Genomic DNA, 17,392 nt, shown 5'->3' on the forward strand with positions numbered 1-17,392 from the left:
TAGTATTGAAGAAGAAACAACAGCACAAATCTGTCTCTTTAGCTTACGTTTTTGTCTTGAGCATTAGCTCTGTAACCAACTGTCTTTTCGATAATATCAAGAGTTGCTCATATACCTCAAACTCAAAACTATTTTCAGCATATTCCCTCCCAACTGGTATCTTCCTCACCCGCTCTAACTGAAGCCTGGATGGAGCACAGCCAGCCCTTTTCCTGGAAACCCAACTTTCATCTTTTATTTCTCTCTCTTCTTCACCCTCTATGTGCAGCCATGGAGCTGAGCGCATTTTCTGTACTAGATATTTTTTAATTCACCCCCTTCCAGTTGCCACTTCCTGTGATACCATGCCCCTTCCCTAACTATCCCATTTAGGTTGTCATAGGACCCCCTGACTTTAGTCTCACTTTCTTTCAATCCATTCCCCAAACTGCATGTATAGCATTCAACACATTGTAACAAATTTTGCTTGCCCTTATATTCAAACTCCTAGTTTATCTTATCATTTATCACCCCTCCGACTCCCATAATTACCCACCTCTACTTATCCCCAAATTTGTCCTCTAGCCATTCTGAAGTTTTCCCAATTTTTTGGACATACCAGGTTCTCCTTGCTGCCTGGGTCTTCCCACATGTGGTTCCCAAGGCACACTTTTCCCTTCCTCACTGGCCAACTCCTACTTATCCTTTACACTTCAACTTGGAAATTTCTTTTGGAAATCTTCCAATTACATACTTTCCCCTAAAGTATTCCTAGAGCAGCCAGGACTTCTCAGATCACAGTGGGCATCCCACTGTATTATAATTTCTCCCCTTATTGTCTCCATCACCCTCATGGAAGTTGAGAGACCTTGACTATTCTTGTTTGTTTTTTTCCCATGCAGTATCTTATAAAGTAATTGGCACATTATGGGTGCTTAGTAAATATCTGTGGAATGAATGAATTCCACAAGTGGCACTTTTGAGAGCCCAAAAAGTTTCCTCCTGGGGGCTTCACAAGCCTAAGATGGAAGAAAATAAAATTGTATTATAATATATGGGCTGTTTTGCTTTTGGTATGAGCACAAGTACACTTATTTTCTGGAGTAAACTTTTTATGAATATAATCTTCAATGGATGCCAAATCACCTTTGTCAAAATATTTAAAGCAGAAGTGGGATTTGACATTGCTACTAAAAAGCTGAAAATCCTGCAAATTTGCAAATTTGAATCTATGATTCCCTGTCATCTTCCTTTCTTAGTATTTGTGTACTGTGTCTCTCCATCTACAATGGAGAGAAGCACAATGAATCCAAAGCTTTATGAATTGATGGTGGAGAAAAACAAAGTTTGTTGACCTCTTTAAGTTTAAAAAATTACTGTGATTTTGTTTGTTTGCTAGTTTTGTGTTTTGGTCTGGGTGAGGGAGACCATACTGACTGTCATTAGGTAAATAGGAATTAATAATTGAGTACTGTGGTTGGATATATACAGATCACACTAGAGAATTCTGGCCAAGATTCCATGGACTCTTGCCAAGTCAGTCATAGCCCTATGAAAGTCAACTTTTGTCAATACCTGGTACCCTGGAAAACCCATTTTTGCTAATTTTTAAAGAAAACTATAGTAGTTCAACTCCCTCTCTTACTTTTCCTAAGTGAACATTCCTACCTATGCTGCTACTTACACACACACATACACTTACACACACTGTCCACTGTTCCTTGCAGAATCATCCTCATTCTCTGTCATCTTAAGTACTGAGGTAATGGAAAAAGAGATTTTTTAGGAAATATTTGGTAATTGTTAGTTTAAAATATATGTCTATAGTTAATCCATCTATCATTTACTAGACTTGTAAGTACTATGTGCTCTAGGAGTGAAACAAAACAGAAAAACTATTGTCTTCATGGTGCACATTCTAGCAGGAGAAAGCAATAAACAAACACATAATAATTATGCAAAATAAGAAAATTAGAAAAAAAGGTGTATGAGTTATAAGATTAACAGGCATTTTGGATGAAAATAAAACAGAAGGTATGTGAGTTTTTGAGAGAAGTCAGGAAATCCCTGAAAAGGCAAGATTTCACCAAAGATTAAAGGCAGTGCAGACACAAACCATGCAGACATTTGGGCAAGAGAGGGAGGGACATCCTGGAAAGAAAGAGCAAGTGTACAAGCTCTGAGGTTGAAGCCTTCCTGGAGTATCAGAGAAGCATCAAAGGGGTCAGTGTATGGGGGCAGGGGTGCTGAATGTGGAGAGGATGGAAGTTGAGGTAAGATGTCTGATTGAAAGGCCTTGTAAGTGAGGCTGGTTTTGTCACTAAACGTCGTACTTACTGGAAAAGAAGAAATTTTCTTTTTTCCCAAGTACTGTACCTTTAAATATATATATTATATATTATAATTATAATATATATTTATATTATAATATAAAAATATATATATATATATTAAAAAGGCGCTGACCCATATATTCCCCAGCTGACAATTACTACTTCTGCCCACCTTAATTTTGAACTTCATCAGTTTCAGCTGCGAGCCCGGTAAACATTTCACCCTGTTGGCCCACCTGTGCCATCTAGTGGTTAACGCTTGCAATTACCAGAGCTTCTGACCAGCCGGCCGACGGTGGGGGAAGGGCGCAGGGAAGGAGGCTGATTTTTGGCAGAATAACAATAGGTGTGAAGAGTTTTCTGAACCCACAACAGAGGAATGAGGAAGTCTAGGGTGCAAATAGTTTCTTCATTGGTTTGGGTCAAGATTAAATCAGAAAGAAAAATGAATGCTCTGGCAACTCTTTTTATGAAATGTTTTTCAAATTTCATCATGGAACTAAAGAAAATTGTAGTTTAAAAACATTGACAAACGGAATAAAATACAAGTGAAGTGAAAGTGAAGGATTACAAATAAAGTTTTAAGGAGAAAGATATTGAACAGAAGGTGGATGTGTAGATGGAACAAAAAAAAAAGAATAATTAAGTGTAAAGTTTCTAATAGCTTAATTAATGGTGTACCTTTATTAAAAATAGACTAGCTGTTTTACATAGAATTCAATTATGTCATAAACTATGTATAATGTAGTTTGTGAGTTTTAACATTTATTATGATTTTCCTCTTTTTCGTATTCTAAAGTAGTTTTGGTTCACATTTATGGAAACACAGGAGAATGTGTGACCTGGTGTGGAATATTTGGAGGATGAGAATTAATTCTGTGCGGCTGATGTATAGGAGTATAAATATGAACCATAACCAGAATGCTAGCTTAGAGCTTGCTAGAAGGGCCTTTATTTATCACAGAGAGCATAGTTATCTTTATCCTGTCAGTATTGGAGAACCATGGAAAGGGTTTAAGCAGCAAGTTATGGGATTAAGCTTCATTTTGGAGATTACTTTGTTAATATGGCATGAAAATTGGATTAAAGGTAGAAGATACTAGAGAATAAATAGTTCCACTTTATGCCCAGTTCTCCAGCTCAGAAATCAGGCAATATTCTTCATTCCCCACATCATTTAGTCTACTACTTTCTAAATTTATCTGTGCCTACCCTTTCTTTTTTTTTTTTTTAAAGATTTTATTTATTTATTCATGAGAGAGAGATAGAGAGAGGCAGAGGGAGAAGCAGGCTCCATGCAGGGAGCCTGACATGGGACTCGATCCCCGGGTCTCCAGGATCATCCCCTGGGCCAAAGGCAGGCACTTAACCACTGAGCCACCCAGGGATCCTCCCCTTTCTTCATCTGTAGTCTAAAGATCCTACCTAAAGCCACCATCGTCTCAGCACTGAAGGACTGCATTAACCTCTTCAATTGTCTTGCCCTACCTACTACTCTCCCATCCCTTTTGCCCAGAGAAAGCAAGCTGATCTTTTTTTTTTTTGCTTTAATTTTTTTAATTTAAATTTATTTTTTAATTTTTTTTAATTTTATCTATTTATTCATGAGACACACACACACACACACACATACACACACACGCACAGAGGCAGAGACACAGGCAGAGGGAGAAGCAGGCTCCCCAAAGGGAGCCTGATGTGAGACTCGATCCAAGGTCTCCAGGAACAGGCCCTGGGCCGAAGGCGGCGCTAAACCGCTGACCCACTCAGGCTGCCCTAATTTATTTATTTATTTATTTTTATTTTTTTTTTAAGATTTTATTTATTTATTTATTCATGAAAGACTGAGAGACAGAGAGAGAGAGAGGCAGAGACACAGGCAGAGGGAGAAGCAGGCTCCATGCACCGGGAGCCCGATGTGGGATTCGATCCCGGGTCTCCAGGATCGCGCCCTGGGCCAAAGGCAGGCGCTAAACCGCTGTGCCACCCAGGGATCCCAGGCTGCCCTAATTTAAATTTAATAAATTAACATATGATGTACTATTGGTTTCAGTAGTAGAGGTCAGTGATTCATCAGACTTCTATAACACCTAGTACTCATTACGTCACGTGCTTTCCTTAATGTCCATCACCCAAACCGATCTTCTTAAAATTAAAAATTGAATTATGTTGATATTTTGTTTAACCCTTAGTAGCTGCCTGTAGGTCCCTGCAGGCACTACTGTTAGCCTGTCCACCAGCCCATCACTCCATACTCCTAAAATTCTTCCCTCCAACTCCACTGCTCTGAGGCCCCAACCTCTTCTCTGCTCCAGGCCTTTGTACATACAGTTCACTCTGCCTACAGCACTTGCTGCACTCCAGGCAGCCAGCCAGTCACAGTAAAGTGTCACTTCCTCCAAGAAGCCTTTCTCCGTTCTTCAAATTTTAGATTGAAATAACATTCTGTAGTTCCTGTTTGCAGAGCTTATCATAATCGTCCTCATGTAATGGTATGTTCAATTGCTTGACCTTCTGCCTCCTCCCTTTGACTGGAAGCTCCAAGAGGCTGAGAGTGCTGCTCTCATACACCACTGACTCTCCCTAGAACAGAGCATAGCACAGGTCAGGTAAATGCTGAGTGAACCAATGAGGTTCTCCCCCCTCACTAAGACCTCCTGCCCCCATCATAGCCTGGATAAGTTGAAGAGGTCAGAAGGGCACACTTGGCTCCTGAAGGGGGAGGGGTGGTGATGATGCCCCCCATCCCTCTCCTCCTCCATTCATCCACTCCTTTACTTAGTTTTTCCTCTAGAACCAACACATAATAAAAAGAATGTTTAGAATCTTAAATAATAATAATATCATGATTAATCTTAAATAATAATAGTTATATAACTATATATAATTATATTAATTATATAATAATAATAATTATTATTATTATTTATCTCTCTGTTGCCTATTTCCCCATGTGGTAAAGGAGACTACTAATCTCTACCTCATAAGATTATTGGGGAAGGTTAAATGAGTCCATGCATGTAAGACTTTTAATACTATTATTACTATTACTATTACTATTATTAATACATTGACATTATCTAAGGAAAGCATTTAACAAAGGAAAAAATTGGGCATGGATGATTCTGCAAAGGACATAGGGGCCAAGGACCAAGAAAGAACTGTCCAAGTGTCTGGTGGAGCCCTGAGAGAGAATAATAGCTTTTTAGAACCCCAAAGAAAGTATTCTCAAGGAGGAGGGAGAAGTCAGAGTATAAAGCACTGTGGTGACAGTCCAGTGAGTGATGACTGAGATGAGTGCATTAGGTGTGGCCCTTAGGAGATCACTGGTGGGGTAAAGTGGAAATATATTGTGAAAATGGGGCTGGCAAAGGTTGAATTATCTGCTAAACCATCCACCAAACGAAGATTCCCTAAATTGGAAACTGTTCCTAAATATTTTAATGGGCACCTAGATGATATATATATATATATAAACTCAGCATGAGAACAATTACCTTGAATAATTGCAAGTAGCAAAGAAGATATTCAGGAAGTCAAAGCAAAGGCTACTGAGGAGTTAGGATTCTAGACTCTAGTCCTGTTGATTCCTCCACCAGCTCAGTCGCCTTGAACAAGCCTCTTTAGGGCCTTGGTGCCCTCATCTGTAAAGAAGGAAATGGAATAGGTGATTTTCAGTGTCACTTTCAGTTCTAAAATGCCCACATGTTTAAACCATTCATCTTATCTTGTCTTACGTGTCCAGGCTGTGACAGGGGACAGGAGAGCTCAGGCTGGCCTGGCCCTTTCCCAGGACCCAAAAGCATGATTTGCCATGGAGTCTGCTGGGCCTACAACTAGTGATGATTAATAGAGGTGGAGTTATCATAAATCAAAAATCAAAAATTATAAAATGTTTAAAAATCACACACAAAAATAACTCACATGAAGGTAGGGACAGCCCCTCCAATATGGCAAGAATAGAAATAACAGAAGAATAAATGAAGGGTTGCATCAGCTACCACCAGCCAAACACCTGTAACCACCCCCTTCCACACTGACCATGGAGATTAGCAAGCTGAGAACCCCTCTGCCCATTTTGTCTGATCCCCACTCCCACGAAGAGCAAATGTTTCTGCCCCTGCTACCCCAGATTAAAAAAAATATTATTTCAAGATTATAATTTCTTAAATTGTATTCTTGCCCACTAATAATTATAATATATCCTAATGATCTCATAAATTTGGAAGTAGAATCAGTGCCTGTTGATTATGATCAGCATGGATTAAATCATATATTGTCCTCAAAGGAAGAAATCTCTCCCAGGAAGTCACACTCATGTATATACCTATGAGGTACTTATTTTTTTGGTCCTTATTTACTTATTAAAGGTTTTGATATGTTCAAATATTGATTCATTTGTTTATTCAATTTTGAACAACTTCTATGTGCCAGACAAACCTTTAGGTGCAGGATACAAAGATGAGAAGACAAGATGCCAAGCAAGTAGGGAAAACAAATATGTGAACACATCCATGACTGTTCTGTGTGAAAAGCACAAGAGTAGGTGTCTAGAGAAAGGAGTATGTTCTATCCAGGAGCAAATTGTATTGACAGCAAGATGTTTAGACCCGGTATAGACAGACTTTACAAAGCCTTTGGCTTCCTATTAAAATATTTCTGGTAAACGTCTGTTATTCTTGAAATTCCCTTTAACTGTATCATCTCAGTAATTAAATTGAATTTTTGAAAATATGAAGGCCAAAAGATCAAATCAGTTTATTTTTATATGATGTAGTCTGATTGACATCATTGCTCTTGGAGGAAGAATAAAAAGTTACATATTTTTGCCCTTTATGTTTACTTGTCTTAACACTTAGAGTTAATAATTCTAATATGGCTTTTAGTTTATTGGAAATCATTTTATTGCACAATATTTCAAAACATTATGAATATTGGAAAGATTTTTGATTTATATGCTTGAATGTAATGTTCAATTTATAAGCAAATTCAAATGTCTTTTTAAAAAAGTCTCCACAGTATGCACTTTGAAAAGAAAAGAACATTTTTGTGAAGATTTTGAAGATAATGAAATGAAACCTGGTGGTTTTTTTGTTTATAAAGACATCACTAAGATTTCAGCAAATGATACACGTTAAGGAAAATGAAAGAGCTCTGCAGATAGAGAGATGCATTTGAGGACCGTTTATTGCCAATATTTACAAAAACAAACACTGTTGGCATTTGAATCCCTCTGTTTTAAATTGCAGCACCTTATGAAATATGCCCAGAGGATTATCTGATGTCGATGGTGTGGAAAAGGACCCCGGCAGGTGACTTGGCATTCAATCAGTGCCCGCTGAATGCCACAGGTAAAGTATGACGACCCACCCAAACCTACCCGATGATCACCATCCACGAACAGCATGCTATGGTTGCTTATGAAGTCATGCTTTTGTCCTCTATGCAAGATAAATCTGCCCAATAAGCAATTCATAAAGTAATTTTAGTAAAGTGCTTCATAGATGGAGCCAATGAAGAGACCTAGAAATTATTGCTAATGCAATGGTTTCTCTGTGTGATTCACATGGGCTATAAAAATCATCAGCGTAATATTTTCATATGCATGTTTTTTTAAGGCAACAGAATGTACAAACCCAATGCTTTTAGCCTGCCTCCCAATGATATGATGCCTTCTAGCATCTCTGTTATAAAGCTTCTCTCTGTTCTTTGTGACTCTCAGGCACCACTAGCAGACGCTGCTCTCTCAGCCTTCATGGAGTGGCCTTCTGGGAACAGCCGAGCTTTGCAAGATGCATATCAAATGAGTACAGACACTTGCAGCATTCAGTAGGTGCAAAGCCAGCTTTAGTACTTGCTCTGTTTCTCTTTTTTCTCATGATCGCTGTGTGAGAATTTAACCTTCTGCTTTCTAATCAAATCAGCCAAAATCTCTGAAAAAATGCCTGAAGGAAAAAGTGATGTGACAGAAAGCTGATTTTTAGAAGTCAGTGCTAAACTCTTTCATTCCTAGGATTTGGCTTTTTACGGATCCTGCTATTTAAATGAAAGAATTCCTTTTCGAGTGGGGACAAGGCCTGACCAAAATTTATTATTCAGTTTTATCTATAGGAGTTACACTGTATAACATGATCAGCGTAACTGTGTATGAAATAGCATATAAGAGTGACTTCAAAATACCATACATTTTTAAATTATGTTCCTTAACATTTTAGTACTTGGGAAATGATAAGCTGTGTCACTTAGGTATCAAATTTCTTCCTGCATTTTGACATTAAGACATTGAAAGAATGACAATGTGATTGCACCAATTAATTACTTGCAAAAGATTAAGTGGGCCAAATTTCTCAAAAATAGCCCCTCTGTTCCCACACATCATTGAATTATTCAAAAAATATGATGTATGAATATTTTGAGCACAGATAAATTTTGCTTGATTATTTATTGCAAGTCATTGTCATTATTGGAGACTATTGTCATTTCATCCTGACAATCAGGAGGAACTCCATCAATGTATAAAAACTGAATAAACATTGTGGGGTTTATAACAGATATGATCATGAACCAGCTGGAAAGGTGAACATTGACAAGGATGATGTTTAATTTTAAAAACTTTAAGTTTTGTTGAGATTATGTTTTCTTTTAACTTTTTTACTGTCACCCACATATATACACAATTCTTTTTTTTTTTTAGAAAAATCTAAAGAAGATTCTTCCTTGTAGATGGAGATTTAGCTCATACAATAATTACTCATACTGATGAAGTAAATATACTTGATTATTAAAAAAACAAAAAAATCACATTAAAAAATCCAAAAACAAAATGCTAATATGTTTACTTACCAAATCAGTAATAGTAATTGAATTGATAATTATGTAACTACTCAGAACCTTATTCCTATTATTAATACATATATAGATGTACACATACGTATACATATGGGTGTTACACAGAAATACTGACCTACTACATGTCAATATATGCTGGATACACACAAATACCTATATTTAATAATATATATTTATGTGTATATCAGTAATTGACATTTGGCTTCACTGAGCCTTATTTCTGTCAAAATTGAAATGTGTGTGTATATGTATGTATACACATACATACACATGTATACACATACACATACATATACACACATATATATACACATATATACACAGAGAATATAATATGTAGCTTTGTTTTATGATATAAAATGTAAGAATATGAAATGTAAAATTTCTTTTACTAATAACTGTCAATACTCAGACCAATATATTTAAGAATTAAGATTAACCAAAAATGTCCTTATGAATTTAATTTTTCTCTAATTATAGACATTCAACTTTGTCTATTTAATCCTAATAATATCCATATTCAACTCTTGTTAATCCAGTAATGAATGGAAATAATTGCATATATTAAGTAAATCATAAATCAATTCTTATAAATTTTTTAATAAGAAATATCACTTGCTTGCAGAAAGATTTTACTTTCTAAATTCAGTGCTTTATATAGTAATATTTATTTGCTTTTTTAACATTTTATTTATTTATTCATGAGAGACAGAGAGAGGGGGAGGCAGAGGTAGAGGGCAGAGGTAGAGGGAGGCAGAGCAGGGAGTCTGATGTAGGGCTCCATCCTAGGATCCCGGGATCATGACCTGAGCCGAAGGTAGATGCTCAACTGACTGAGCCACCCAGGCACCTCTAAATAGTAATATTTAAATGAGTTTGCAGTCTGTGAGTACAGATCAACTGATAATGAACAGAAACAGAAACACTCTGTGAAATAGAAGAATTGATCTCAAATTGTGAATTCCATAGAAATCATTCAATCAATAATTTGACAGCCAATGCATCTATGCCTTTGCTGACTGGCATACATAAATCAAATGCATGATATTGTAGAATAAAAAGTAGTGTGTGTATTCAGCTCCTACAAAGTACTAGACAGGCACCAGGGCACTTTGATGAACCAATTCCAATGCTCAAAATACACAAGGTGGATATCCCTGCATTGGCTTATTTACAAAGAATCTGAAAATCTACAGGAGAACAATCCAGTTTTGTGAGGCAAAGAATGAAAGTTGTGGAGGTACAATTGTTCCAAAGCTTAACATCTTTTCTAGAGGCCATGCTACCTCCTGAACTTTTGATTTGAAACCATCTGCCCTAAATTCTGGTAGTGGGGGCAGATTCAGGTTTTGTGTTTTTCAGAAAAGTCCTGTGATCTCAAGTCTTGGTTTATTTGCAAAATGAAGCTGGTAGCATCATCTTAACATCTCTGGAGATTTTAGAGAAAAGCAAATGATATACCATATATGTGAAATGCTTACAGATTCTAAAAGATCTTTGTAACCAGGAGGTATTAATATCTACATGTACGGAAAATACATCGAATTAAAATATTATCTCAAAAAGAGTAAAATTTTAGAACTGAACATATTATTAATGTGAACTGTACATGTGGAAAAATATAAATAGATACAGATGGAGGAGTAGATAGGAAGGCAGATAGATGAGTGGTTAGAAGATGGGTATATAAGATTGATGTTACACGTATTATCACAAATGAATTATGGTTATATACACATACAGAAATATACACACACTTTCATATGCATACATACACACATCTAGTACTTGCCTATGGGTCATGATTTTCTTTACATATTTAGGGAAGTATAGGACAAATCTGTGCCTTAAATGATACTTACCTGATACATCAACTTAATCATGTGTATTCTAATAAGTCAACTGGAGATGGAAATAAAGCCAACTTCGCTTCATACTCTTACTCCTGTTGCTTCTCATGCTTTGTCTGAGTAGCAAAGCTAGATAGTACTTGTGATAAAAAATAGTTCTGATGCCATAAAGTCTAAAATTACTTTGAAGTCTCTGTATCTTCTCCTTTAGTAGAATATTATTTCACAATTTAATTGTTCTATTTTCTTTAAGAGATTTCATTTTTGCCCCCTTTCTACTTATAAAACTCATTAAATGTTGTTACCTACTACAGAGAATTACTTTAAATAGGTAGATGTTTTCCAACTCTTTTACATGTGCATATGCACATGTACAATACATGTACATATCCACATAGATTACAATATTTTAAATACCCATTTTACAAAATTATATGTAATAAACTAAGTTTGAAAGGACATTTTTTCATCGGTGAAAACATTAGTTCAGTATGTTCTGTGAACTCTCATAATTATAACCCAATTGAGGTAAACAGATGAAGTTGTTAATCAGTTTAATATATAAAATCACTAATCCGTCACACTGAACATTTAGTTTGAATTCCTTGAGGACAGAAACCATGGTTTTTTTTAATCTTTATTTCTCTACCAACGAACACAATGCTAAGCATATACTAGATATTCCGTAGATGCTTATAAAGAATGACTCTGCCACTTTTCTAATCAGTAGGAGCATAGTGGCAGCTGGAGGGTTCTCAGGTGATACACCAGACTTAATGTTCATGAATTTTAACCACATGAAATTAATAAGTATTATCCCTCATGTGGAATTTTCCTAGCCCAAAAGTATCTAGAAATGTGGAGTGATTGATGACATTATTTTATGAAATTATCTGGCCATTGCAGAGGAATTTCAATAAGCTAATAATCAGGAAGTTGTTGGAAACCTTATAAGATATAAAATTAAACATGATCCAACTGTTATTTATAAAAAAAAAAACAAATCACAAATGAATGCACAAAATTTTGAAACATTGAGAGTAGAATAAACTGTAATAGGATTCTTGAAAGTCCTGTATTAGCATAATACTTCCTTTCAAATTCTGGGATATTTTCTGAATTTTATACCGTACAAAGTAGAAATAATTTTAGAATCCACTGAGAAACAGGTAGAGGAGTCGGACAAACTGAGAAAACTATTTTTTGTTACTCATAAAGCTCTTTGAAGAAGAATGAATATTGTGGGCGAAGTGGGGCAGGCAGTCTCTCCCTGGATTAAATAAACAGATCTCACTGTGTCTGGTATACCTGGGGAATCACAGACAACCTCTTCCTATCTCTCCTTTCTCTCTCTCTGAGAGAGAGTTTTTCTTGTTCTCTCTCTCCCTACTCTCTTTTACACGCATACAAATACACATACATACATGCACACACACATGCACATACACATACACTCCCCTACACTTGAACTGACAGACTCCATAGAACTGGCAGGATATATATTTCTGCATGTAGAGAGTTCTAAAATAAAAGTTGAACCAAATGTACCAATGCCTTTTCCTAAATTCATTAGGCATATGCCATTCCTCTTTCCTTGGAAGTGAGTGATGGAAGATTGAGAAAGGTCAAAGACATTGCTCTAGTGGAAGCCTTCCATATGGAAATATGAAGAGTTAGGTATAAATGTTCCCTTTTAAGTCATTGTCCCTTAAAACTCTTACTTTTCAAACCTTCATTTAACAAACAAATAAATATGGAAGTAGGAGCAGTAGTCTATCATCAAAAGGTTGACTTTGTGGAAGGGGATGTCAAAGAGCTTGAGTCCTAGTTTGAGAACTTGTTTCTCCTGTGGGTGGTTTATTAGGATAGAGAGATAGAAATAGAGATATCTTCCCTTAGGGGAGGCTTGAAGGAAGAAGGAAATACAGAGAGGGAAAGAGACCTAAAGAGACAAAGACAAAGAGAGAGACAGAGAATAGATGTACTGCTTTTTTTTTTTTTTTTTGTATATTTTCTACCTTCCAGGTGAATTTTGCTCCATTGTAATAAAACTCTTCACATATAACAATTTTTGTACAATACCTCATTGCATAAATACCTAGCACACTGTCTAAAAGGATAATACTTTTTTCTTTTTTTTTTTTTTACTTTACTTTATTTTTCTTTATTTTTTTTCTTTACTTTATTTTAATTCCAGTGTAGTTAACAGACAGTGTTATATTAGTCTTAAGAATACAATATAGAGGGCAGCCTGGGTTGCTCAGCGGTTTAGTGCCGCCTTCAGCCCAAGGCCTGATCCTGGAGACCCGGGATTGAGTCCCGCAATGGAGCCTGCTTCTCCCTCTGACTCTCTGTGTCTCTTGCGAGTAAATAAATAAAATCTTTAAAAAATATAAAAAATTAAAAAAGAGTACAATATAGTGATTCAATGAGGATAATAAATTTTATTACTGCAGCTTATTTAGAGGAAAGACAATAGCCACTACAGTTTTTGCTTACAACAGATATTTATTGAGTCAAAAAATATGTAAGTCTTGTTTTTTTTTTAATGAGCAATTAAGAAACAAAGATCCCAATACTATGTCCCAGCCAGCCAGGAGAACTAGCAGATGATTTTTGTGTTCAAATAGTCATTAATTAAGTGGAAGTAAGTGAACCTGAGATACAGGACTTACTTGATCTGACAGTTTTTTGTGATATAATATGGCTGGAACACAGCAGATGATGGTGAAAGCAGGGAGAAGAAGCTAAATCAGAGGTTTCTCAATCCTGGGTGAACATTATGATTGCATGGGAATTCTTTAAAAACATCAATAGTGGGGTCACCCAGGACCAATTAAATGGAACTGTTACCATAGTACACATTCAGTAAGTGTGAACTATTATTATTACTAGTTGCAACATTATTTGGGCATTCATATACACATACCTCTAATTACATGACCCCCTCCTGGAAGAGTGTAGACACCCTTGTTAAGTTCTCATGACAAGCACTGGATGCCTCTTTGTTCTTGTTGCCAAATTTCAAGTTTGTCAGAGCCCTCACTCCCAGAGCTCAGATAATTATTGAAAAACTCAACAATGCCAAGGAAAAGTTGAAGAACGTTACTTTCTTTAAAATGGACAGAAGCCTCTTATTTTCATTCAGGAGCACAAGTTAAAGTTTTAGGATCTGAGTTCAAGCTCACAATTCCAAACTATCTAACTATGTGGTCCCGAATAAAATTCTGAGTTCACAGAGTATTCAGCAAATAACAATAACTCACATTTATTGAATGCTATCTACCCTAAAGAAGTTGATGGGGGAAAAAAAAAAGAAGTAAGATGTTAACTAAATATTGGGGTTCTAAGCAATTCATATGTTAAAGTTCACAGTATATTTCAAGAAGAAGACAGTGCATATTTTAGACTTTACATCCTGTACAGTCTCCATTCTAACTATTCAACTCTGCTGTCATAGCACAAGAATAGCCATAAACAATAAGTAAACATGATAATGGTCCATTAAAACTTTGTACAACAACAGGCAATGGGCTAGATTTGATCCACAGGCTAAAGTTCACTAACTTCTGTTCTAAAATATACATTTTAAATGTTTTTTGTTTGTTTTGTCTTGTTTTTTAAGATTTCAACTCTTGTAGAATTCTCCATCAAAGAATTGACAGAGACTATTTTGTCCTTTTTTCTTCTCTATTATCTTTAATAATTTAACCATAGTCATTTTAAATTACTTACCAATGAAATCTAATATCTGGATAACTTGTGAATGGGCTTATATTATTAATCACATCAACTGGCATATATACTCATTTTTATTAAGTGCCAGACATTGTGTAAAAGCACATGTAGGGTTTAGATAAGGTCAGTGTCCACTAAAAGCATTCCTCCTTTTCTTTGTTATTCATATACAGTGAGGAGCTGATACTTCAGTGCAATCAACTTTTGATCTGGGTTGAGGATGATTTGCAGTTTTAGTAAGACTATTTCTGTTTAGTCCTCCTTTCTCCACTGTGTATGTTAAAGGCTTTGGATGGAGAGCCTATGTTTGCCTATCCCATCAGCACTGAGAAATTGGATTCAGTTCTGCCCTTCAAAAGGTACCAGCTCAGTGCTTTCTGCCCAAGCAACTTCAAATTTGTTTCCAAATGCATACTTAACAAGGATGGAGAAAATTATACTCTGCATTTTAGAAGTTTTCATCTTAATTTCTCAGCTTCCTACACATTTCAAAAACTTACAAATGTCTCATGGAGAAAAATTCCAGTAAGATTTTTAGGGATCTTCAAATTTCTAATACATTTCCCTAACCCTGGGCAACTGAAAAACATTAATTTCTCTTTCTTCACTAGAGCTCCTCTTCCAGAGTTACACCTGTCCCTCATTTTTTATCCAGATTTAACAAACCCCCACACCCATGACTAAAATTGTTGGTTACCTTAGAAAGGATCTCCTTTTTCTGGAAATTTAGTTTATTTCATCCATAGCTCTCTGATGGTCTAAGGAGTATGATTTCTGTAATTTATATAGAGTTTTTCTAGTTTTAGTGGCAAAAGCATCAGCCTTAAAGGAATTACTATACTAAACCAATAAATTTCAATTGTATTATAAAAAAGAAAAAAATTAAATACATATAATAATGTTTCCTAGGAAATTTTAAAGGAATCCATTTTATAGATATATAATGAAATACTTTTCAAGGTATATTTTACATCCTTTTTTAAAACTGAAAATGTATTACTAATTATATCTATAAAAACCTAGGAGAATTTTAAGATTCTCCTAAATTATGGATTTAGTGTGACTTGGAGAAGAAATATTAGGGTTAGTTTTAGCCATTGAAATTCATGGACTTGAAACTTATTCATAGGATGATTTAATAGAATATACTTTATAGAGAATTAGGCTAATGTCAAAGGAAAAAAATCTTTATAAAAGAAAATGTACCCTATTATTCAATCATTCATCTATCCATTCAATTACCAATTAACTTATTTTAAAAATATCCACTGACCTTTATGTGCAACAGAGTGCAGGGGCCTGAAGATGAAACTTGAATGTGACACATACAAATAAAGTAGACAGGAAAAGATATATAACTACACATTGTGATATGTTGAGGAAATTAACAAAGTATCAAGGTAGGAGATAAAGTTTGGGGACTGCTTTAGATAAGAAAGTCAGGGCAGCCCCGGTGGCGCAGTGGTTTGGTGCCACCTACAGCCTGGGGTGTGATCCTGGAGACCCGGGATCGAGTCCCATGTCGGGCTCCCTGCATGGAGCCTGCTTCTCCCTCTGCCTGTGTCTCTGCCTATCAGTCTTTCTCTCTCTCTCTCTCTCTCTCTGAATAAAATAAATAAATCTTAAAAAAAAAAGATAAAGAAAGGTCTCTATGAGGAGATAACATTTAAAACTGTGCCCTGAAAAATGAGATGGATCTAGACATGCAAAGAGTGAAGAGAATGAGTGCATCAAAGAATAAGAATACATTCTATTTGAGGGACTAATATTTGGAAAAACTTTGAAGTCTTTGAGGAAGAGAAAGATGATCTAGTGGCCAGAGGTAGTGAGCAAGAAGAGAATGTCATGAGATGAAGTTGGAGAACTAAGTAGGGAAAAAATAATTCTATGCTTTGAAGACCTTTGCTAGGAGTTTGAATTTTATTCTAAATACAATAGGAAGCCTTTAATAGTAAGGAATGCTGTAATTCATTATAATTAAAGATCGTCGGGATCCCTGGGTGGCGCAGCGGTTTAGCGCCTGCCCTTGGCCCAGGGCGCGATCCTGGAGACTCGGGATCGAATCCCACGTCGGGCTCCGGGTGCATGGAGCCTGCTTCTCCCTCTGCCTATGTCTCTGCCTCTCTCTCTCTCTCTCTCTGTGACTATCATAAATAAATAAAAAAAATTAAAAAAAAAATTAAAGATCGTCATCTGATATTCTCTAAGAATAGACTACAGGATAGCAAGACTGGAACCTGTCAAGCCTACTGCAGTAATCCAGATGAGAGATGAAGTTATCCTTCATTAAGGTTGAGTGAGCACATTTGGCTGATGGTAATGTCATTTTCGGAAATGAGGAAGGCAGGACAATAAAGAATAGTTTGAGGCAGGTGTGCTTAGGGTTTGCCAAAAGTTGTATTGTACTGAGGTTTGAAATAAAGAACTTAGAGTGCAGCTAGTCAGTTTAGTTGTGATTTTTCTCTAGCACAGTTGAGCTACTTGGACGCAGGTGCAGAGAAGGCATTTGTTGGAGCCAAAATGTTTTCCGAAGACCAGAAATATCAGCAAGCAGCACCTGGGAACTTGTTAGAAATGTAGAATTTGAAACCATATCCCAGACCTTCTCAATCAGAATTTGCATTTTGAAAAGCTCCTCCTGTG

At 36.1% G+C, this 17,392-nt stretch overlaps 1 protein-coding gene across 4 annotated transcripts in view; it reads left to right on the plus strand.

Moving 5' to 3' along the window:
• ADGRB3 (adhesion G protein-coupled receptor B3) overlaps positions 1-17,392 on the plus strand; it is a 711,230-nt gene that overhangs the window by 312,192 nt on the left and 381,646 nt on the right. For all 4 annotated transcript variants that reach the window (XM_038554438.1, XM_038554440.1, XM_038554441.1 and 1 more), the window contains 2 exons: positions 7,562-7,663; positions 8,035-8,141. In XM_038554438.1, coding sequence (XP_038410366.1) covers positions 7,562-7,663; positions 8,035-8,141 — 209 coding nt within the window. The remainder of the gene's footprint in view (positions 1-7,561; positions 7,664-8,034; positions 8,142-17,392) is intronic.

Source organism: Canis lupus, chromosome 12 (genome assembly GCF_011100685.1).
Source record: "Canis lupus familiaris isolate Mischka breed German Shepherd chromosome 12, alternate assembly UU_Cfam_GSD_1.0, whole genome shotgun sequence".
NCBI classification, from domain to species: Eukaryota; Metazoa; Chordata; class Mammalia; order Carnivora; family Canidae; genus Canis; species Canis lupus.